Source organism: Plecotus auritus (assembly GCF_963455305.1).
Source record: "Plecotus auritus genome assembly, chromosome: 7".
Classification (NCBI taxonomy): domain Eukaryota; kingdom Metazoa; phylum Chordata; class Mammalia; order Chiroptera; family Vespertilionidae; genus Plecotus; species Plecotus auritus.
In genome coordinates this window covers 141410240-141434331 of record NC_137774.1, presented here as the reverse complement: position 1 = coordinate 141434331, position 24092 = coordinate 141410240, and the positions used below count along the sequence as shown (strand labels likewise).

The following is a 24092-nucleotide window of genomic DNA, read 5'->3' as shown; positions in this document are numbered from 1 at the left end:
GCCCCCATCTATCCCTAACCCCTCAAATTCATACTTCTGTGCAACTGCAAGAACCTCTATCTAACATCCTTTAGTGGCTCCATTCTGCCTACAAGTAAAAACCATAACGTGGCTTGTGTCACACACCTCATCTCAATACATTTAACCACAATACACAGTATTGATCTGTTTTGGGGCCTCAGTTCACCAGCATACCATGGGCCCTTTGAGGGACAAGGATCACCCTCAAATCATCTCTAACTCTCTAGCACCTGGCCCCATGGCTGATGTTTACTTGGCCCCTCAGTAACTGGGAGGGAGGCAGGTGGGAAGAAGAGGATGCGTGTGTATGCATGCCAAAATATTCCATCCATTCCGATCTGTTGTCAGGTAATCTAATTCTGCTGTTCCTTTTAATTAAGTCAACTTCTGGAAAATGCAGGAAACACTATGCATGTTACTTTTATGAGAATAACTTAAAAATTATATTTGTTAAACGGAGCCTTTCTAGACAGAAGAGGCCTCTGCAAGATACTCTTTCTGAATTCCATGTTCTGTCCCAGGAGGTTACTATAATTACTAGCTTAGTCCTGTTTTTCCTTCCATCATGGACATTCCCTAAAAAGGGTACAATCAATACAGAAAGCTACTTACACTGAAATCTTGCACTTAATTTTTTTTCTGTATGAGAGACCTGACGGATTGTTCGTGGCAATTAAAAAATCTTAGGGTTTCAAAAATCATCAGAATGGGCCACATAATAAATAAAAAAAATGTTGATTTTTAGAGAAATTTCTTTTTTAGGGGCAGAGAAGCATGTGTACTTGTGGCATAAAGGGCATTGTTGGGTCTGAATAAGAATGTTTTCTTATTTATCTTTGCAGATAAACATTTCCTTCAGTCCTTTTGTGAAAATCAGAACTATCTTCACAATCACATCCACAATGTCCTTTCAGAGTTTGGCGCTAAAAGGTCACAGGGGAACGTACCCTTTTTGGATAAAGCAGCATTGTGGGGACTTGCTTTGCCTTCCCCACGATGCACTGTTGTCGGTTCCCAGCTGTGACATTGTGTGCCCGCCTGGCTTGCCTCCCAGCCACTTTTCCCATTGTCATTCTCTTGCATACCCAAACCAGGTCTCCCTAGGTTTGGATAGCTTGATTTAACTGATGCCTTTTAAAGTACTGACATCTAGGTCAGTTCCTGATAAATGCTTTTATGTCTCCATTCTTTTTTTTTTTTTTTCCACTTCGGTGTACTTAACCAAAGAAAATGAAATACATAGGAAGCTATAACCTGCCCTCAAATCTGGGTCTCAGTATTTTTTACAGTGGCCAACACTTAAAATACAAACACAGGTATCAGTGAGCATTGGAGCTTGTTGTTGGCAGCCAAGAATACATTATTCTTCTCATGATGTGTGTATGGTTCTGATTGGAGTTATTTTAACGAAGCTTCCCCATCCCTCCTCAACAATGTTGGGAGATAAAATATTATCAGAGTTAATATAACCCATTGTATGTTTTGGTCTTATTATGGCTAATAATTCTTAGAAGTAAGAATGAATGGATTATTATTACAGTTTTTAAAATGGAATTTGTGTAAATCTAAACTGAATATTTAAAAAAATTGTTTAGGATATAGAATTATTTCTCTTTGAAGAGACTAACAAAACATGCAGACTTTTTAGATTTTTTTTTTTTTGCATTTCTGAATTTATAAAGTAGTAATTATTAGAGTATCTAGCCCAAATTGTCAATCAAAAAGTTAGGTGGGGGCCCTAGCTGGTTTGGCTCAGTGGATAGAGCGTCGGCCTGCGGACTGTGAAGGGTCCTGGGTTTGATTCCAGCCAAGGGCACATGCCTGGGTTGCAAGCTCAATCCCCAGTAGAAGGCATGCAGGAGGCAGCCGATCAATTATTCTCTCTCATTGATGTTTCTAACTCTCTCTCCCTCTCCCTTCCTCTCTGAAGTCAATAAAAATATATATTAAAAAAAAAAAAAGGTTAGTTGGGGCCCAGCCAGTGTGGCTCGAGTGGTTGAGTGTCTACCTATGAACCAGGAGGTCACGGTTCGATTCCCGGTCAGGGCATATGTCCAGGTTGTGAGCTTGATCCCCAGTGTGGGGTGTGCAGGAAGCAACCAATCTATGGTTATCTCTCATCATTATGGTTCTCTCTCTCTCTCTCTCTCTCTCTCTCTCTCTCTCTCTCTCTCTCTCACTTCCCTTTTCTTCCTCTCTGAAATCAATAGAAATGTATTTTTTAAAAAGTTAGGTGAGGATGTTTTATTTTATCTTAAGGGTAAACTATAAAGAAGATGTATAACCACATTTCTTGGCACTCATTATATATCTTCTTTATATATATATCTTCTTTAATCTTTTATTGTAAAACAAAAATTGGAAAGAACACTTAAAGATAGCTTAAATATTATGTATATCTCCTTATGTATGTTGCAGCATTCTTACTGGTTACCAGGACCTATAGTTATAGTTACTAGTTGGTTTGCTTTGAACACATTCTATTCTAACATTATTCACCAATGGTCATTTTTTTTTTTTTAATGTTAGCTGTTTTGCTTTTGCTGGTATATGATTTTTGTACCTACATTTTAGAAAGTTGCCTTTGATTTGGTGGTTTAAATTCAGTAATCATATTACTGCTAAATAGAACCATTTTCAAATATAACCAATTCTTTTTATGGGAAGGCTGATACTTGTAAGAATAAAGCACCTTCAGTAATGATTTTAAATACTTATTACTATGTGTGTGCAATTATATTCTGTTCTACCAGCATCACCTTGATTTTTTAATCATTAGAGAAAAGTAAATCATAAAAATTTAAAATTAAAAAAAGCCTAAAAGTAAACATGCACAGAAGTTTACATTTAAACTTTTTAAACTTTCGTTTGAGGTCTCCTTTGATACAGATTTACCTCATTTCTTCAAGAAAATAGCATTGCAAATTAAAATGGTTCTAAATAAACGGAGTTTTGTCCTCAGGCTATTTGTTGTGCATAGACTACACATGTAGGCAACATGCATAATAAAATTTTAAAAAACTTTAAGTCAGTTAAATTTTATTGAGTTTCGTGCCTAGGTACTATTTATTCAGTATGTGAAATCGAAATCATATGTATGTATCCAAGTTTAAACATTATCACCTAACATTGGAAAAAGAAGTGCACACTTTTTACATGTTATGAAATAATTAATGTATAGACTAAACGTATTGTATATGTAAAATGTCTTTTGTGAATGTGTTAAATACCCATCGTCTGGGTTACAAAAGTGGTCCTTCATTCACTCTGTTAGCTGTTTCCTACATGTAAGATGTTAAATCTGGAAAATCAGATTCCTTGGCAGCTGCCCACTCTACTTGTACCACAGACTTAATGTGTCATAAACTTTAATGTCTCCTTCATTCATGGTTCACATTAGGGGCCCTAACATTTGATTCTTAACAGAGAGAATTAATCAAAGGTTTGCAATTAAAATTTAGCTAATAGAGCCATTTTGGAGATATAGAAGTTTAATAGTGTCCATTTATATAGAGCTAATGTCCGCTTATCAGTCTTTTAAAAGTATTTTCTAAATCGCTTAATGTTTGAATATTTGCAATTACCTAATTAGCATACTTTGCTGAATTTCTTTTCTGTGTAATGGAGCAACTCTGCATCATCATTCTTCCTCATAGGCTCACGATCGTTCAGAAAGCAGTGAGTTGGCTTTTATTAAACAACTAGTCCGGAAGATCCTGATTGTTATCGCCCGCCCCGCTCGGTTACTCGAGTGCCTGGTAAGTTGCCCCTAGAGGTGACTCCATTATTTATTGTTAAGTGTGGAAAAGCCATGACCCTCAGCTCCAGTTCCCTTTGGCTCCAAAGACCAGGGCTCAATAGGGTCCATGGGAACTATAATTGTGAACGTTTCTGATGCCATCCATGTGTGATTTGTTTTCTGGCTCTCAGAAAGAATTCTAGGACTTGTGCTGTGTTAAGTGATAGTCACATCACATTCTGACCAAACTTAACAGCTGAACATGAAACATGTGCCTCACCTTATCTCAGTGTAATTACTCTGTTACTGCTGATTTAAACTCTTGCTGAGCCTCACTTTTTGGGTGTTGCCCAGATGCAGAGAGACAGAAATCAGAGGTATGATATACGGTAACCTGTGGTTATAATTATTATTTGTTTGTTAAAATTCGGCATGTTAGAAATATGTTCTAGTCAGCAGCCCATATGGGAGAACACAATAGGGCCTCATCCAGATCTAAAGACATGACTTGGAGATGAGTTCATTTTATCAGGTTGTTTGTTTTTGGGGTTTCTTGGTCAGTAATTATTTTTCTGTTTTAAAATTTCTGTTTTATTTTATGTAATTCTCATTGAGATTTCATGAAACACTGAACAAATATGAAGCTTTGAACATAAGAATGGTTTTTAAAAGAGCTTAGCATACTATGAACACTAACTTTTAATTGCACTAGCCATTAAAACATTTTATAACTGTGTACAATACAACTTTTCAGAATTATACATACCCCCCCCACCACACAGACATTAACATTCATAGCTTTTTATAATAGTGACATGTTCACAGCCCCATTAATATATACAAATGCATAGTGAGACGTGGCAGAGGATAAACCTTGAGAAAGGTAGGGGAATTGTGGAGGAGGCCTCTCCATTGATCTCCAGGAGCCTTAGAGCCACAGAATCAGAAGGACCACTTGGCACTGAGTGGTCTTTGGAAAGATAAAGGGGCAAAAAGACTGATGCATCGGGAGAGGAGGGGACTGGCAAATGTGGGTAGAAGCAAGACTTGTTATTCATTCTCCTAGTGAATCTTGTGCACCACGTGTGTGTACCTCCTGCAGTGATTTAATTTGGGGGGAAATACTATTTAGCATTAAAACTCATTTCTCTGGACAGCTGCAGATAGGCTCAGAGAAGATCTGGCCTTAAAAAGGAAATGAATCTTTTGCAGTAATCACTCCTAATCAGAAGAGAGAGAGTAAAGGCATAGCCTCTCAAACATAGAAACAAGTGAACGTAGAAGTAGATTTAAAAATGTTGCTTTCAGAACTGTTTAAAGTTCAGCTGAGACTGGAGTTTCTGACTTTTAGGGATGTGTCTCCCACCAGTGGTCTTATCTGTCAGTGGCTCCCACCAGTGGTCTTATCTGTCAGTGGCTCTCACCAGTGGTCTTATCTGTCAGTGGCTCTCACCAGTGGTCTTATCTGTCAATGTCTTAGGTCTGTCTCAGGCACCGAGTGTCTACATTGGTTTGGCTTTACTCCATTTGCAGCAAGCTTTTTTATTTTATTTTTTATTTTTTTTAATTTCTTTATTGATTAAGGTATCACATATTTGTCCTCATCCCCCCATTCCCATCCCAAACCCCTCCCCACACATGCCCCCACCCCCCTGTTGTCCGTGACCACTGGCCAGGCTTATATGCATGCATACAAGTCCTTTGGTTGATCTCTCCCCCTTACCCCCACCTTCCCCTACCTTCCCTCTTAGGTTTGACAGTCTCATCGATGCTTCCCTGTCTCCGGGTCTGTTTTTGTTCATCAGTTTATGTTGTTCATTACTTCCCCTAGATGAGTGAGATCATGTGATACTAGAAATACACTTATAAGAACCAAAAATGAGACAAGCAATAATGGTTATGCTGAGAGGCAAATACTTTGTCAAAGGTTTTGCCACAAACTCCCTTAGTACAGGGGTGTCCAAAGATATCAGAAGGAAAAGTTCAAAATTATCACTTTTTTATCAGTAAACTCTAAACTTAAGTCATTAACATTCATATAATGTGAAAGAAAAATGCAAAGTTAGTGCTTTCAATTACCTCTGCCTATTTTTAAAAACCGGTAGCACATTTTTCCTATGTATTTTTACTTGCCTTGATGTCTGTGGTGTCTAGCACATAGTAAAAGCTTTAGAATCACATCACTCTAGGAGGATTTATGTGCTATAAACAATTATGCTCCCAGATTTAAAGCACAGTTGCTATTTTCAGTTATACTTCCTAGATTTCTTCCCTCCAGAATTTTTCCTGTTTTGATTAATGTCACAAAAGCATGCAACTTTGGAATCTCAGGATTTCACCTGACAATTACTTAAAGAGTTTCTAAGATAAATGGTGATGGAAGAAATAAAATAAAATGAGAAAGTTAATAAGAAAAATAATAAAGGCCATATTAAAAAAGCTTGCTGCTTTGTAATATTCTAATGTAATATTCTAACATTACTTGTTTGGTGTGTGGCTGTTTGTGGGGAGAGAGAAACTGGATCTTTTGGATGAGATTCCCAGATTTTAAAACTTTGCTAAAGAGGCTCAATTAAAAATTCAGACATGTTTATTTTCAGTAAGATAGATCTATTAAAAGTTGAGATAGTACCTTCAAAGTTGCATTAAAAGGACATTGGAAATGGTTATTTGGGTTACCAAGTACACAGATGTATTGTCTTAGAAAAAATGAATAGTCTTTGAATATGAAGGGAGAATTACAGACTTATTAAAGCCATTTGCCTCCTTTCTGCATAAATAACCCACACCCATGTACACCTAGCAGTTGCTTGTGGATGGGACTTATGTAATAAAACCTTAAACAGTTTTGACTCAAAGAAGTGTCCATCTGTATTTGTCTTCTGCTAGGAATTTGATCCTGAAGAGTTTTACTACCTACTGGAAGCAGCAGAGGGCCATGCAAAAGAAGGGCAGGGTATTAAAACGGACATTCCCAGGTACATCATTAGCCAACTGGGACTCAACAAGGACCCTCTGGAAGGTGAGTACCCGGGTGGGGCTGACCTTGCACTTGCTTATGCACTGTGACCTCATGGAAGAGCTTAATGACAAATCTTTTCTTTTCTTTCTTTTTCCTCAAGTTTTGGCTCTATCTATTGAAAAGTCCAAATTTGGGGACCAATTGTGATTGAAGAAAACAGGTACAAGTTGAGCCCTGAGGAGCAAGTGAGCATGCCCCATACCTTTGTGTTTACCTAGGGTATGGGGCCTGCCCTGAAATCCTCCTGGCCTGTTGGCTTGACAGTGCCCGAGTCCCAGGAGGTTAGATTTCAGTCTTTCCAAGTATTTTTCTCTCATGCAAAGCTCAGTTGAGTTCTTCTCAAGAGTGCTTTTAATCTTGAAAATGTTGCTAAATAAATTAATTATAACTAATATAAAAGTGACATTTAAATTTAAAGTAATTTGGGGTTAAGCTAACTGATGATAGATTGCTTCAAATCAGGAACAGTGTTGGTAGATATAGTTTGCTTACTTGTCCCCAAAAGACCTGAATAATAGTAATATAAAAGAGAGCCAGGGGGGTGTTTTTTAAAGCTTACATAAGGATTTATGATTGATTCAAATAAAAAATACAGGTCTAATGCTATTAAGTACAAAGAAGAGGAAGCATCCTCTTTGTCATTTTTTGAAAATCAAATATTGGGCAATAATTCCCTACCTTTTCCTGCTCTTTATTGTTTGGGATTGTCATTTAAAACATTTAGGTTATACACTGTCTAAAAAGACTCACAATCATAGACTCCTTCATTCAACATCATCTTCCAGGTTCATTACCTGGAATTTGCAAACAGTGTTTGCCTTGCTAAATTGTTTGTAATGAAGGTAACTTAGCACAGACATCTGTCCATCTGTAACCAGGGAACTTGCTGCTCTCCGCCCTGCTCCTCTGTGCGCCCTGCTTTGTTTGCACTTACGGCCATCGGATCTTTGCTTCCAGGGAAACGATGGATACGTGCCTGGGAGATAATGCCAGAAAAATGTATACTGTACTGAAAGCAGTGCCACGACAGACTCAGCACTTATCAGAGACGGGTGGCTGCCGCTCTGAAGCATTCCCCGGGGAGAGATTTCCACATGGCTTTTAAATTACCATCTTTACCTTTTTGAATCATGAGTCTTCAGAAATGGTTTAAATCAATGAAATAAAAAGGGCAGATGTTTAATGGTATTTAGATGAGTTTTAAAAATCTCTTCAGGCATTACAAAATGATGCCTCAGGTTCCTGCTTCAAAAGCTGACTCTTGGTTCCATCCCATTACTACCCACTGCTTACAAATAATATGTGTTTCCCAGATAATAGTTATTTAGCAGAAATTCTATTTAAAACAGAACCATTTTTTAATTTGTTTTTTTATGAAAATAATTGGAGTGGGGGACGCTGTCAAAGTAGATTATAGTGACTCTTCACGCTGGAGAAGTTGTCTGTGTCAGCCCTTGAATTGTAGACTCAGAGCTCTTCAGTTTTCTTAGCTAAAGAGCGGTAAATATCACTGTAGGCTCAACTTTGGTGGGTAAATAATCTCAGGCCCATTTATATACCTTCATAAAGTCTAAAACATTAATAGTGATTGTTGACCAGTTTTGAGTTCAGTAATACAAATTGATCCATAGGAATTGTTTTTTTAACTCTTGACACAATTTTCTTGATTCATATCTGAGGATAGTTTTTAATCTATTTGTTATCACTAAAAATGTGATTATTACAAACTGATCCACATTTGCTTCCCCTTCTTGTCTCTGTCTACACTAATGTACCTGAAGCCTGACCTTTGATGGTGCCGAGTGAGGGTCCGGAGTGGGCCTGCCCAGAACTGGGCTCTGACAGTCAGCACTGCAGGCTGTGTGACCTTGACCATGCTAATGAGCCTGTTTGTGCCTTGGTGTTCTTTCCATAAAAATGGGGTCATAGTGGTGCCTATTCAAAGAATTGTTTTCAGGGTTATAATAGTTTATCTCTGGACCCAAGAGATAGTAATGCTTAATAAATGTGAGCTGCCGCTACCATTTTATTTAAACCGCCTCTTTCCTGGAAAGCCCCTCCAACTGAGTACATTTTAGTTCACCTTCTTGTTCATAAATCTGAAATGCTAGTCACATAGGATGTTGACAGCATTTGAATGACACCACGAAAGCATACACTTTGTACTGAGAGCTCATTTTTATTCTTAAACTTTCCCTACAGGGGAACTGAGAAAGTGAGTGTCAGTCTCCAGTTATTGTCAAATCTGGAGTTTATTTTTATCCAGAGGCAACATTTCACTGTTGTTTTGCTTCATATCTTTATGTGTAATCTCTCCCCCCAAAAGGGAAATTATATTTATAAGAACATAAATATATGAAATAAGAGCCTAAGAAATAATTTTAGATGCATAGAAAGATATATAACTAAAAACTATAACTTTTTATTATGCATGTTCAAGTTTGAAAATATTAGAAAATGCAAATTACCTGTGATCCTACCACTCAGAGATAACCCCTACCAAAGTTTGGGAGAAAATTCTTTCATGTCCTTTTTTTTAATAAAACATGTTTTTTTAAGTATAAAAATCTAAATGAATAGTAAACTGAATTAGATTTGAGTCTTCAAGGTTGCATCCCAGTGTAGGTTGAATAATTAGACAACTTTGTCTCTTTTAACTAGACCACCATGGCAATAAGCTGGTGTCAAGCATGTGGCATCCAGCCCAGGATTAAGTACATAATATTCTCAGTAATATTAAATGACCGTCAACACTCAATGAGCACTTAATTTTTGTTAGTCAACATTCTAAGAGCTTCACATGCATTATCATAAAAGTAATACTCATAAAAAGCTCATCTACTGATGGACACTTGGGGTGCTATTAAAAACAATGCTGCCATGAACATAGGGGTCAATATATAGTACTGTTGCCATCTTATAGAGAAAGACCCTGAGGTTAGAAGGTCACTAGTAAGTGTTGATAGTGGTGGTAACCCACATCTTTGCATTCCCAAGTCCCTCTTAGCCACTTAGTATTTTCTTTCTGACAAACTGCACATTCTTAGTGTACTAGGTGAGCTATCTCTCAGTGGACACGAAGGAATGGAAGAAGGGATGCCAACTACAACTTGAGAATCACCTCTGAGCTGTAGTCAGTGCTTCTTTGGTGCCTGTCAGAGCCTGGGAAGACTTGCCTCTTTTGGATGTCTGATTATAAATAAGCATAGTCCTTGGCCCCCAAACCAGTTCTAAGCTGTGGTGGTTGTGTTAGGCAGTGAATCCTGCTAGCTAAAGCAGAGGCCCAGCTCTAAAGTACCTGTGTCTAGGTGTTCGTAAGAAATGAGGCTCCATGGGACTACATCAAATTAAAAAGTTTTTGCCAAGCAAAGGAAACCATCAAAAAAATGAAAAGAGAACTCACTGAATGGGAGAATATATTTGCCAGTGATACATCTGATAAAAAATAATATTCCAAACTTATAAAGAACTTATAAAACTCAACACCAAAAACAAAACAAAACAAAACAAAAAAAAACACACACCAAACAATCCAATTAATGTGTGAAAGACCTAAAAAGACACTTCTCCAAAGAGGACATACAGATAATAGACATATGAAAAAATTCTCAACATCACTAATCATCAGAGAAATGCAAATCAAAATGACAATGAGATATCTCCTCACACCTGTCAGAATGGCTCTCATTAATAAATCAACAAACAACATGTGTTGGCAAGGATGTGGAGAAAAGGGAACCCTAGTACACTGCTGGTGGGAATGCAGGCTGATGCAGCCACTGTGGAATTTATTCAAAAAATTAAAAATGGAACTGTTTTATGACCCAGTGATCCTACTTCTAGGAATATACCTGAAGAAACCCAAAATACTGATTTGAAAAACTATATGAACCCCTATGTTCATAGCAGCATTGTTTTTAGTAGCACCCCAAGTGCCCATCAGTAGATGAGTGTATAAAATAGCTGTGGTACATTTACACAGTGGAATACTAGTTGGCCAGGAAAAAAGAAGGAAATCTTACCCTTTGTGACAGCACGGATGGACCTGGAGAGTATTATGCTAAATGAAATAAGAGAAAGACAAGAACCTATGATTTCACTCATATGTGGAATCTAATGAACAAAATAAACTAACAAACAAAATTGAAACAGACTCAGATACAGAGAACAGACTGGCAGTTGTCAGGGGAGGTGGTTGGGAGGCCATTTGAAAAAGGTGAAGGGATTCAGAAAAAATAAAGCAAACAACACTTAATGACACAGACAGCAGTATGGTGATTGAAGGAGACTTGACTTGGGAAGGTGAACACACAATACAGTATACAGATGATAAAAAAGAAAGAAAGAAAGAAAGAAAGAAAGAAATGAGGTTCCAGGGAAAGACTTGTAATGAACAATTTCCAAATGTCAGTTGTTGGCTCTTGCCATTTTGAAGATTTTTCTATGGGTTCATTAGAACATAGAGTACATTTTTCTTTCCTTTTTTCACATTGGAAAAATTATTTTTCCATTGTTTCAGCATGTATTCTTGTCTAAATGCAATTGCCCTATTTTTCTTAAACTTTGCTGTTTGTTTTAACTTAGAAATGGCTCAGTTGGGAAACTATAATAGCGGGACAGCAGAAACACCAGAAACAGATGAATCAGTGAGTGTAAGTATCTTTCTTGATGAAATATGATGTTAGTTTTTCTGTTTATGGCATCTGGAGATTTGGGATGTGTTAATTACTTTATTTGTTCAACAAATATTTATTGTGCATTCCATGTGTAAGGCACTAGGCATGAAATTTTAGCCCTTCCTTTCAAAGAGAAAGGATCTTTGCTTCCAGTGAAGTGATGCATTCATTACTGGGAGATAATAAAATACAAAGAAATTATGCAAAAACAGTTAAGATGATAAACTTGAAGGAGATCTATGAAGAAAAAGGGCCATGTGCTACTAGAACATAACATGAAGAGATTTACCTTAGTCTTGACAGTCCCAAAAGACACTTGAGCTTGAGATGTGAGGTGTTACTAGGATGAGAAAGGGCAGAGGGAACATTGCAGGCTGAGGGAACATCACAGGCAAAGACTGTGATGCAAGGAAGCAGAGTGCATCTGAGGACTAAGAGCAAGGGACACTGCAGAGACTGGAGAGGTTGGTTAAAAAGGGACTCGGAAGTCCTTGTTCATCTTTGTCAATTTTTTTCTTTTAAAACAATGGGAAGCGATTGAGTTTTGGAGGAAATATATGGGTATGTGTGGTAGAGGGGGTCACAGGGAGATGACCCAATCTGAGTTCCAGCTTGAAAGAAATCACATTGATTACAAGGAGCAGGCAGGGGTAACCTTGGGAAGCCAGTGAAGAGGCTGATGCAGCGCACAGGTGAGAGGTTCCGGATGCTCTGCCGTTCTCTCTAATTTTGAGCACCAGAAGAGGAATCAGGTGGAGCAGGCTGGGGTGATCAGGAAAGAGGGGCAGCCATGTAACCTAAGAATCAAGGCTCTGGAGTCAAACTGCTTGATTTGAAACCTGGCTCCACCTCGTACTAACTGTGGGTTCTCTCTGTGCCTCAGGTGTTTTTTTGTTTGTTTGTTTTTTGTTTTTTTGTTTGTTTGTTTGTTTTTCTGCAGAATACATAGAAAAGTTTAAAGGCGGTAGTTTGTGTAAAATGGTTAGGACAGCAGCACTTAGTCAATGTTAAATGAATGGCAGCCCTTTCTGTTTATTTTATTATAACTGTCATAATTTTGAATGTGTTGAGACTGAAGTCCCTTTGAGACATCCAAGAAGAGCCATCAAACTAGCAGCTATGTACAGGGTGTAGTATCTTTTGGCACTTGGAGGAGGGGTTTTAGGTAGCGGTCCGAATGACTTAGGAGTCATCCATTGGCATAATGAGGTCACTCTCGGGTAGGGAAGAGTTAGTGAGACAGGTTGGCCCAGTCTTGAATTATATTTTCTGAAATGGAGCATTGGCAGGTGATGGCTAGATCCAGGTCCTGTGGCCAGAGGCCAAGGGAAGATAGAGGAGAGAGTTGGTTGTTTGAGTTGAGGAAGTCAAGTAGCCCAGAGGCCAGGATGTTATGTGAGTTATCTGTGTAGATACTGAAGGCATCCAGATGGTGAGAGAATGTGGGCAGAAAGATAGGTGGGAAGATGAGTGTCCAAGTCTTGCAAAGATGAGTGGATGACAGGGTCAGCGATGACAGCTCTGAATGGAGGAGGCTGGTGTTTCTTCTCAGATTGTAGGAAAGGAATTCTGGGCTCTGCAGTAGGAGCAAAGAGGCTGGTAACACCTTCTCAATGCTAAGAATACATGGAGTATGAGAAAACAATTTTTAACAGCACTTTTTTTGTTCTTATCCTTTGAACTAAACTTTTAAAGAGCTCTCTTTTTGAACACTGAGATTAAACTATGGTCAGATTTATGGTATGAAGTTAAAGAAAGGCAGACATTCTATGTTTGGGTGTCCCATTGGTTGCCGACTACCTTTTCCAAGCAAGAAAGGCTGCCACAGGAATGAAATGGCCGTGCTCTGGTTGGGGACAGAGAAGACACAGCATCCGCAGCCCAAGGACAGCCACTCTAGCCTGCTCTTTCCTGGCCAACTGAAGCCAGAAGGAACTGAAATCTCAAACTTTAAAAGACCAGGACAAGGCTAACCTGAATAGTTAATAGAGGTGAAGTAAAATTGGGAATTTTCAAAAACTTGATGCCTTCAGCTCCTGGAAATGTGGGTGCACTTAAGTGAAACTTAGACACTGCTCTAGAAAATTGATCTTTGAAGCTGTCCTGTGCTAGAATACGGCTCTTCAAAATATTAAACAACAGAGCATGTAATTAAAATATTCATTTGGCTATGTTCTTGAATTCTCAACTACTTTTTAACTTCCATATTTTGTTTCCAAGAGCTCAAATGCTTCCTTGAAACTTCGAAGGAAACCTCGGGAAAGTGATTTTGAAACGATTAAGTTGATTAGCAATGGAGCCTATGGGTGAGTAATTAAAGAAACTCTGTTGTATTTTAACACACTAAAGTACTGTATTCTTCACCTTTAGCTTATGTCAAATAGATGTTTATAGGGACTTTAGTTTTTACATCACTGCTTATTCATGGATGGGTATAACATGTAGCCAAAATCATTTTTCACTGGGTACTCCATCAGAAAACATATCAGGCAGCCTGAGAGTTATTTTAGAGGATCAGAAAGGATGAATTCAAAAGTAAAGATGTATAAAGTAAAAGAAATTTTGTATATATGCCTGTTTCTGCCTCCTTTACTCTGCCCTTTTGGGTTCAGAAGTAACAGTCTCTTGGTTGATATAGATTTATGTATGAATATATGTTTAGATACCCACACACGTACACACCTAGATATAGTATACTAGAGGCCTAGTGCATGAATTTGTGCACGGGTAGGATCCAGGCAACCAGCCCCAATCGGCCATGTGGGCCAGGGGGAGGGGCTGCAGGTAGTTGGCAGGCCGGCCCCACCCCCTGGTCAAACTCCGGTCAAACTCCCGGTCAAGGGGACAATTTGCATATTACCCTTTTATTATATAGGAGGATATGTATCTGAATATATATGTTAGCATCTGAATAAAAATAAATACGTCTGAATATGTATAAATTCACATATAGCATTCCTGCTTGAGAATTAGCCAGTACTTCCCCTCTGACCAGCACTCAACCTAGTAGAGAAGTATTTAGTTAGAAAGGTTGGTTGAAAATTAAGAGCAGTACATTTCTTTGAGTCTTTACATTACACCAGGATTGTTTTTCAGTTGAACACTGTGTTATATAATCTGATGACATTAGTGGTCCCTCTTCCTTAATCCATTTTTATAGACAGGAGACTTTATTCTCATGGCAAAGGGTCAATAGTGACATGATCCTTCTGAGTTTCTAATAAATAGTTTAAAAGGGTAATTAATACACAAACTATGTCCTGATCCATTTTAGATGCCCCAAGAACTCTAGTTTAATTATTAATCCCAGTTCCATCTGTATATGGAAAGCAATAAAGAATGTCCTAGACATTTATTGCCATTTATCACATAAGTGAGCAGATGAGATAAAAGTGATTTTTGTTGTGCCACAAGGGATGTTTCTCCTTACAATTTTTTTTTTTACCTCTAATATTTTCCACACCATTAACTTAGTGAAGAAAAATATTTGTGGTCTTTCCTATGCTTCACTGATTTGCTTTCAGGATATGTCAAGTGGCATATTTCCTGATGTGGCTTATAAATGCTCTCTTGTGAGGTTTGTTTGTTTTTGGGATACTTTATGTCCTTCAAGAATCTCATTGGAACTTAAGAAGATTATATTAGCATGCAGTTATTTGTGGGTTTTGTTTATTATTTGCATTTAGTTCTTTTTAGTTTTGGACACCCTATGAGGATTTCTTACTTCATTGGGGAGAAGGCTGGACTTTGATTTAATGGGTCGATGGTTTGAGCACTGCTAGGTTTAATTGGCAGTGGAATTCTGGAATAAGATGATCTGTGAAGCACCATTTTTATAAAATGTGGGCATAGATCTTAGCAGTATTTGGAGTTCTAATTGGTTGAGTAAACTCATTTGTAGTGCAGTTAAAGCACTGTATAGTAGATGAGGTATATCATACTTTGGGGAATGGCTGGGAATATACAAGAAGTTAAACAAGCTATGAATCAGTAAACACCCAGGATGCAGGCCAAGTCATTAATGGGCTCACAAGCTGCCTACAGGAGCCTCTGCCAATCAACTAAAACTTTCTTTCCTCTTTGGCTCTTCTCAGATTTAATCTCTCATTACATTTTTGACAGATTTCCTTCAAGTAGTAATTATTTCTCATTTGAATTTGAATGGAGCTATGCCCATTGGTCCACCCAGTCAGAGTGCTGATTGCAGGCTTCCCTGGCTGCTGAACAAGTGGGCCCTCTGAGGGAGGCTTTGGTAGGCATCTCTGTGACAGTGCCGTGTTCACGTCAGTGACTCACGGTGACACTGATTTTGAGAACTGGTTGTGCTGAGAACTAATCCTCTCATTAGGATGAGCTTCTTCCTACATGTCATGCTAAAACACGTTGTGGTTTTCTCAGCATCCTGCTTAGTGACAATTCATATCCTAAAGCCAATTTGCTAATTTGATAAGCATCTGATTTCCTTCTCTATTTAACGTTTCAAATGCCTGACTGGAAATTAAACATCCCTTCATGTCAGTGTGGCACTTTGTAGAAAGTTAATACTCAGTGTGTGCCTCATCATCCAGTTTCCTGATCTATGTTGTCTCCCACAGGAGCCTGTGGGCAGTTGATGTTACTTCCTCTTGGCTGGGGCGGGAGGGGCTCGGCAAGGTCATGGGCACTGACCCCACACAGAGCTCTTTCCTGACATGAAGTGTTCTTGTGTGGGCCAGCGGGAGGGGCTGCAGGTAGTTCTGGTCATCTTAATTGGGGTGTTGAGGTCTTCAGTTGAGCACTTGCACTTGGATTTGTAAATTACAACTTTGAATGTTTTTAAAGTGAAAGCATAAAATTGACTAAAAATTCTAAAGAGTAAAAAAACACTAAACTTGAAAGGCACAATGTTTCTCCCCCACTTTGCTTTCCTTCTAGCCTTGACACAGTTGTTCTCTTTTAACCTCAAAGGTCAGGAGATGTGCCCTGTGACAGGTGACCCATTGCTGCACACTCTCTCCCCCAGCCTTTCCTCTCAGCTTTCCTCCAACACATGCACTCCCATTCCCACGTGCAGCTTTGCGTGTACAGACTCATGTACTGGGCTCTCGGATTCAGGCATAATTTTATAGGCATCAGACATTCACAATCCCGATAGGACGGATTCATTCTGCTCCAGATCCTGTCAGCGTCTGATTCCACCCCCCACCCCCTGCCCCCACACACACACACCTCAGTTCTGCACGGGTGGCATGGAGCTTGGCCCAGAGAGAACCCAGGCCCCAGGCGTCCCTGCTCCCTGCATCACTTCCCATCCTTGAATTTTCCTATTTCACAGGGAGGTCAGAGTAGGAAAAGAGAGAGAAGCAGCCTTTTCAGAGAAAACCACCCTGGGGGCCAGAAAGCAAAGAGGTGTGGGGCTGAATCACTTCACTCCAGCTTTATCATCTAGGGAGATTTACATCTCTGCTTAACAGTGTTAGATGTCTGTCTATTGGTTGCTATCTGCCTCTCTTTGTTTCTCTTTTTCAATCTCTCTCTCTGTCTCTCCTCTCTCTCTCCCTCCCTCTCTCTCTCTCTCTCTCTCTCTCTCTCTCTCTCTCTCCCCCCTTACTTAAAGTAGACTTGGAAACTTGATTAACCAGAAAGGTATATGTGAAAGACAGCAATTGTTACTAAATAAACAAATGTCAGCACTAAGAAATAATATTCCTAAAGCTGTACAGACATGTAAAAATGACGAACATAAGACAAAAGAAATTCTAATTAAGCAGTCTAGTTGACTTTTGCAACTTGATCAAGATATGTGTGTCCTGAGGCAGAGATAGTTCAAGCTACCTAGAGGATTAATTTCACTTGGTTTATGTCAATTTCCTAAGGATTAGCTGATCATTTTAAGCACATCATAGCAAGGGAAAGCAGAAAGTCAAATTAAACGTTATGAACTCAAAATCTGAGAAGAAAGGTTGCAGCAGTTTACACACAGTGCCACCAAAAACCTAGTCTGGAGGGCGGTCAGGTAGGGCCTGAGGCAGCATTCTCTTCTGTTCTTTCATAAAATTGTGTACAGCTCCATTCTTCTTCCTCTGCTTCCTATTGCTCTCAGACATATCGCTGAACAGTTACTCATGTAAGAAATGGTGATGCTTGACAGAAAATCAAAATGGCAACCTTCTGAGAGGCCAGCAGTGAGTTAGTGATGTCATATGTCTGGGTCCTCAGCACCAAGCCTGCTCAGTATTAAATATTGAAAGGAGAGGTGGAAAGTAAGCTCTATTCCAATTACTCTCCTGGATAGGCAAGTGATAATATAAGGATACTATCTTCCTTTTAACATTTCGAATTCCAAATTTCATTAACTAATCCAAAAACTCCTCTTCACATCAATGTTTGTTTACCGGTGCTTGTCTTACATGGAAGGGAAGGCCAGATTATTTCCTACACTCCCATGCATCTGTCTGACCTCCTCCCAGCATCTGTGTAGGAGAAGCTCAGGTTTTCTTGGGATTTTGATTTTATCCAATCAGTAGTTGAAAAAAGAAAAGCCTTTAATCTGATTTAGAAAGAATGAGTAGTGGGTTGGTTAACTGAAAAGTTGGTCAAAGTAGGAAATCATTAATAAATGATATGTACTTCAAACATTTTAATTTAACCTAAATATATGTGAATTTAGTAGTCTTCTGATGTAAGGCCTTTTTATGACAGCCACTGTAAACACACTTATACGTTGCTTCTGTTTTCCAACTTAAACTTCTTTAAAGATGAAGAACTTGAAGCAAACTGAATGTAAGAACTTAGATTTTTATTATTTTCTTAACTTTTGGAAATCTTTCACCCATACTAAAGCGATAGGAATTATATTTAGTAACTCACTTTCCAAAACATTCTATTTATTCTATATAATAAAAGCCTTAAGCGAGCGACCATTACGGTGGTGGAATAATTGGTTGCTATGATGAGCACTGACCACCAGGGGGCAGACGCTCAATGCAGGAGCTGCCACCTGGTGGTCAGTGCGCTCCCACAGGGGGAGTGTCGCTCAGCCAGAAGCTAGGCTCACAGCTGGCAAGCGCAGCTGCCATGGAGGAAGCCTCTCCCGACTCCACGACAGCACCATCTAGCTGCTGCAGCAGGCACAGCAGGCCAGGATGAGCGTGAGCGGCCAGTACCTGGCCTCGATTCGGGCTCCTCCCTGGCCACCTGCTGGACTGCGAGAGGGATGTCTGATTGCCGACTTAGGCCCAATCCCAGTGCCTTTCTCTGTAGAAGGCAGTCAGTCTGAACAACTCAGTGACTCAGGGAAGCACAGGGAACTCAGTGTGAGCCTGCCTCCACGCTTGACTCACCCACTCGATGGTGTTCACATGACAAACCATGGTGGCCCAGCCTATGCATGTGCAGCAGCTGCTGGAGCTCAAGCAGCAGGCCATGCAGCAGCAGAAGGCCATCCAGCCACAAGCTGGCAGGCAGACATCCCCCCAGGGGTCCCAGATTGTGAGGGGCCCAGCCAGGCTGAGGGACACCCCCCCACTCAGTGCACGAATTTCGTGCACCAGGCCTCTAGTTTTCTTATAAACAGTGATGCTTTTCCTTCTCACCCTTATGTTTCATAGTTGTCTAAATATTTTTTTACATTAGTTAATCATGATATCAAGCCTAGCCAGAAAAACAGGTGTGGAAGTCAGCCCAGCTGGTGGGAGCCTGGGTCCTAGCCCACGGGGAAAGCATGAGCACCTAGTGGGCCAGCTTCTGTGTAAAGAAAAAAAAAGTAATGTTTAAACAGAGACCAAAAAAAAAAAGTGTGATTTTGTGAATGAAAGGAAAAGATGGATACCACGAGAAGACAAAAATAGAGATACACATACTTGAAAGAAAAATGAATTCCTGGTTGAACAAGTAAGGGGGAAATGTGAACTTGGATTAAATTGAAATGGAATATACTTAAGATTTATGTCAGTGGACCACCCTGTTGTATGGGCTAAGCAGGAATATAGGGTGTCGTAGTCCCCTATATTCATTTCACGGACAGTGAAAATAAGTAGTGGAAAATGCATCTCAGATCAGATGACCCCTTGTTTCAGGAGGCGGACCATTGGATATATCATACTGTGACTGATTGCTTTTAGGTAAATTACTACTTATTTGATCATTGCATTGTTGCAGGGTAGCCTCATGTAACCTATTACACAATTCTAATGAATGATGGCTCTTTTGGTAAATTATTACTTATCTGAGCATGAGTTCAAATCTGTTCTCCCACAGTAATGACAAGTGAGGAGTAGCTAATGAGAAAAGGAGTTGGTCCAAGGCAGTGGTCAGCAAACTGCAGCTCGCAAGCCACATGCTCTGTTGACTAATGAGTTTGCCGACCACTGTCATATACTACCCTTTACCTCTTTGCACACAATATGCCACAATTGCCTAATCCTCACAGCTTCCAACTACACGGTAACATTTAGTCTAGTCCAGTGGTCGGCAAACTCATTAGTCAACAGAGCGGCAAACCTTGGCTCGCGAGCCGCGGTTTGCCGACCACTGGTCCAAGGCATTTTCCTCATTGCTCGTCATTTCCAGGTGGGTTTTACTAGTAAGACTCCTCCTAATTATTCCTTTTCTCTACAACATTCAAAGCCTCAGGGAGTCCAGTGCAAGGTTGTGGAATATGTGGAAGGTCAATCAGTCCCTCCTGTAGAGTATTTAAGGGAGGCTTTTGGCACAGATTCAACGCAGCCTACAAATTTTACCATAAAGTTGCCTGACACCTGGGCCAGAGGTTGGATGGGGTAGAAGTCAGTGTATTATTGGCCCCTTTTTGTGTTGGGAAATGCATTTTCTGTTGAACCAGGCACAAGTATTCCTCATGCCAAGGTTTTCAGTGAGTAAATACACGATTCTTTGCTGCCGAACAACCTTAGTTGACCTATTATACACTCCTCATTTATCTGGGAAGTAAAGATCTCTCAAGTTGGAAGCCAATTCCTCTAAAAAGCTATGGTCCTTTTGCAGATTCCAAGGGTATCAAATAGAAAATATTTTCTGTAGTCAGTGAGGGAAAAATGCGCAACAGGTTTCTAATGTTAGGAAGGATCTTGCTCTCATGATCTGTATGTACTTTTGTTAATTCTCTCCTGTTCTGACTTCTATATTGGATTTTGTTTTGTTTGTGGAACTGAAAACACCAGGTAGCTATTGGAAAATAGCCCACTCTGGAGACATTTCCTTCCTTTAGCAGTGAAGATGGAGTTGATGTCTTATGTATGACCTGTGATCTTTATTGAAGGAATTTTTGTTTTTAAATCAATCTAGCCAAAGGCTCTTGGCTTGGAGCGGATGTTGGTAGCAGCCAGCGTAGCTTGTGTGAGTTGACCTCCGCCTGGCGTGTGAACTGAAACAGAGTACCTGATCACATGGTTACTGTACTCAGAAGCACCTCGTCTTCCTGTGAACCCCAACTCTCATGCTCCTTTTCAGGGCAGTCTACTTTGTCCGGCATAAGGAGTCCCGACAGCGCTTTGCCATGAAGAAGATCAATAAACAGAACCTCCTTCTCCGGAACCAGGTCCAGCAGGCCTTCGTGGAGCGGGACATCCTGACATTTGCGGAGAACCCCTTTGTGGTCAGCATGTACTGCTCCTTTGAAACGAGGCGCCACCTGTGCATGGTCATGGAATATGTGGAAGGTAAGGCAGTCTGACATGGAGAACGTGACCCCTGGGCCCAAAGATGCCTCACACATTGGTGTGGCTAAAGCTCTCTGTATTTGGGTGACATCATAGCTGTGTCCACCCAGGAACCGGCCAGGCAAGGAGATGGCTGCGTCCCCATCATTATCTTGTGATAATTGCTTATAAAGAGTCTGCTCTACTATAACAAAGGGGAACTTAGTGCTATTTGGGAAAAGGTTGTTCTTTTTTAATAGCTTTTAATTCTTATTATCTCCTCTCAATTGTTCATTAAATTTAGAATATAGGTGATGGGATTGTTTCTACTTATTTTTATCACATATCGTAACAGCATTCATTATAATTGATCTCTTAAAGAATTAATTAAAAGTACATCCTTTCTGCACTCTCCCTCCAGGGAGCACGCCCCCACCTTTCCCTATAGGCCTGCCCCCACAGGCCTGCTCCTCCCAACACTAAGGGACCCCGGGAGACTTGCAAGCAGGGAGCAATGGGCAGCGGCAGCTCATCCCAGATAACCCCCTGGATCCTGTCTCCAAGGCCCCCTTTTCTCTGACTTCCCAGTGAGCTGACAGAAGCCCAGCCTTGGATCACTTCTGTCACTGTGACCTTTTTAAAAAAAATATATATGTTTTTTATTGATTTGAGAGAGAGAGATAAAGTGAGAAGGAGAGAGAGAAACATTGACGTGAGGGAAACATTGATGTGAGAGAGAAACTTGGATCAGTTGCCTCATACACACCCCACCTGGGATTGAACCCACAACCTGGGTATGCACCCTTACTGGGAATCGAACCAGCAACCCTTTGTTACATGGGTGGATACTCAGTGAACCTGAGCCACACCAGCTAGTGCTGTCACTGTGACTCATTTCTCAGTAACTTGTTGACATAAACAGTTAATAAAATTAATTGATCGGCAAGGGCCAAAACAATATTTAATGCATCTAATTCAAGCTCTTGTAATTGTTTGAACAGAATCCCAAAACTATAAAACTGGAAGAAACCTTAATTATCTTTTAGTTCGACTATTTCCTTTTGCAGATGAATGAACTGAAACCCAAGAAGGGAAAAGACTTACTAGATATTCAGTGTAGATAAAAGACAAAAACATAGCTTGTCTGATTACTACCTATTGGTGTTTTCACCATACTAGTGCTTTGCTTTATTAACCTTTGTTATGGTTATTTTAACAACTCACATTTATCATGTGTTCAATGTGTGTTGGCAATATCCTCAAATCTTTACATAGATTGCCTCACTTAATCTTCACAATAATTCTGGGAGGAATGACACTGTTACTATCCTGATATTACTGATAAAAGAACCAAGAGGAGTTTCCCTAAGATCTGCCCACTCAGAGGCTAGGATTGAACTCAGGCAGCCAGATTCCAAAATCTGTGGTTTTCACGGGCATATTTTAAATTGTCACCATGTTCCTAAAATTATGCTAGCAGTTTTTCAATTTTCAATTCCATATCAGAGTCAAACCTGCTCTCTTCAGAGTACTGCTTCTTGAATAAAAAAATCTATATTTTCTCCACACCACATCTTAATGAGAAGCATGATTACTTAATACACAGACTCCATGTATGAATGTGATATGCTATGTCTGTGGGTAAAGGCCATTCTGCTTTGAAAATCTGAAGACTAAACTGCTGGTCTTCTTCAATCCTGACCAATGCTATACCTGATCAGTCTTTTCCTTGTGTTTCCTAGGGGGTGACTGTGCTACCTTAATGAAGAACATGGGTCCTCTCCCTGTTGACATGGCCCGGATGTACTTTGCTGAGACGGTCCTGGCCTTGGAATATCTGCACAATTATGGAATTGTCCACAGGGATTTGAAACCAGACAAGTATGTGCACTGATGAAATATATCTTTTTTTTTTTACACAATATAAAAGTTTTCTTAGGTCTATAAAATTATTTTCTTTTAAAGCTGTTTTACACACTTTAAAATCCTCCCATAATGTGCCCAAATGAGTTATTTTAAAGTATATATGGTAATCCTTTAAAGCTGTGATGCTTATAATAATAGCTTATAGGAAACAAAAGAAAAAGATGACTTTAAAGCCCAGGTTAGTTAATTTTTAAAAGGCTTTTTTCTATAAACTAGTGAATAGCTACATACACTGCTACTAGTTTTCTGGATAGTTTCTGCATTTGGTATCATGCTTACATAATCCTTTTCTACTGAAAGGTGATTTGCTTGATATCCTATTCTGTTTTACTCATAATTGAATGTAAAATTTTAAAATCTATATAGAGTTCATTATGGTATCTGATTTGAGACACAGATAGACTGTTTTTCTACAAATGACTAGTTATTCATCTCGATGCCAGTTGTTAAATGTTTCATGCTTTCTTCACATTTGAAAAGCCTCTAAATGCATTACATGTTAATATGTAATATAGCGCAGAAAATCGAATGATAAATTTAACTTATGTTCATTCCAGAAAATTTGGAAAGTGGAAAAAAATTTTTCTTTATATATTTTTAGTAATGCACAACATTACTGAGCAAAGACAACTATTAGAATTTTATCATATTTCCTTTTAGTAGCTTTTTTACCCCAACTCCTCTGTTCCTGTAATTGTTAATTAATTAACATTTTGATTTCCCTCTAAAATGAAAATTTTTAAAAATATAAATTCATAAAGCTGTCAAATGTGAATGTGTTGCATGTATAAGAAATGTAGGTTTTGTGCTAATGCATAGAAATTTAAATTCAACCCAAAAGTTGAAATCTGAAACAATGCTACATTTTCCAGTCCAAGCTCCTTATCTCATGTCTCATTTGAGTCACAGATGGGTTGCTTATCTTAGTTCCTGATGTGTGACATGGTATATTATCGTAGCCCTTTCTCTTCTGTTTTCTTATTCTGAAAATAGATGTCAGAGTTCCACACTGGAATTTCCTGAGAGTTTCAGGTTGTAGATGATAGTGTATGTGGCTGCTCCAGCAAAGATCA

The 24092-nt window shown here is 39.3% G+C and overlaps 1 protein-coding gene across 13 annotated transcripts in view; it reads left to right on the top strand.

Moving 5' to 3' along the window:
- The window catches only part of MAST4 (microtubule associated serine/threonine kinase family member 4), a 310042-nt gene that overhangs the window by 249970 nt on the left and 35980 nt on the right, over nucleotides 1-24092 (top strand). For all 13 annotated transcript variants that reach the window (XM_080677583.1, XM_080677591.1, XM_080677587.1 and 10 more), the window contains 6 exons: nucleotides 3678-3779; nucleotides 6650-6782; nucleotides 11367-11434; nucleotides 13679-13764; nucleotides 20906-21114; nucleotides 22836-22974. In XM_080677583.1, the coding sequence (XP_080533709.1) occupies nucleotides 3678-3779; nucleotides 6650-6782; nucleotides 11367-11434; nucleotides 13679-13764; nucleotides 20906-21114; nucleotides 22836-22974 (737 nt within the window). The remainder of the gene's footprint in view (nucleotides 1-3677; nucleotides 3780-6649; nucleotides 6783-11366; nucleotides 11435-13678; nucleotides 13765-20905; nucleotides 21115-22835; nucleotides 22975-24092) is intronic.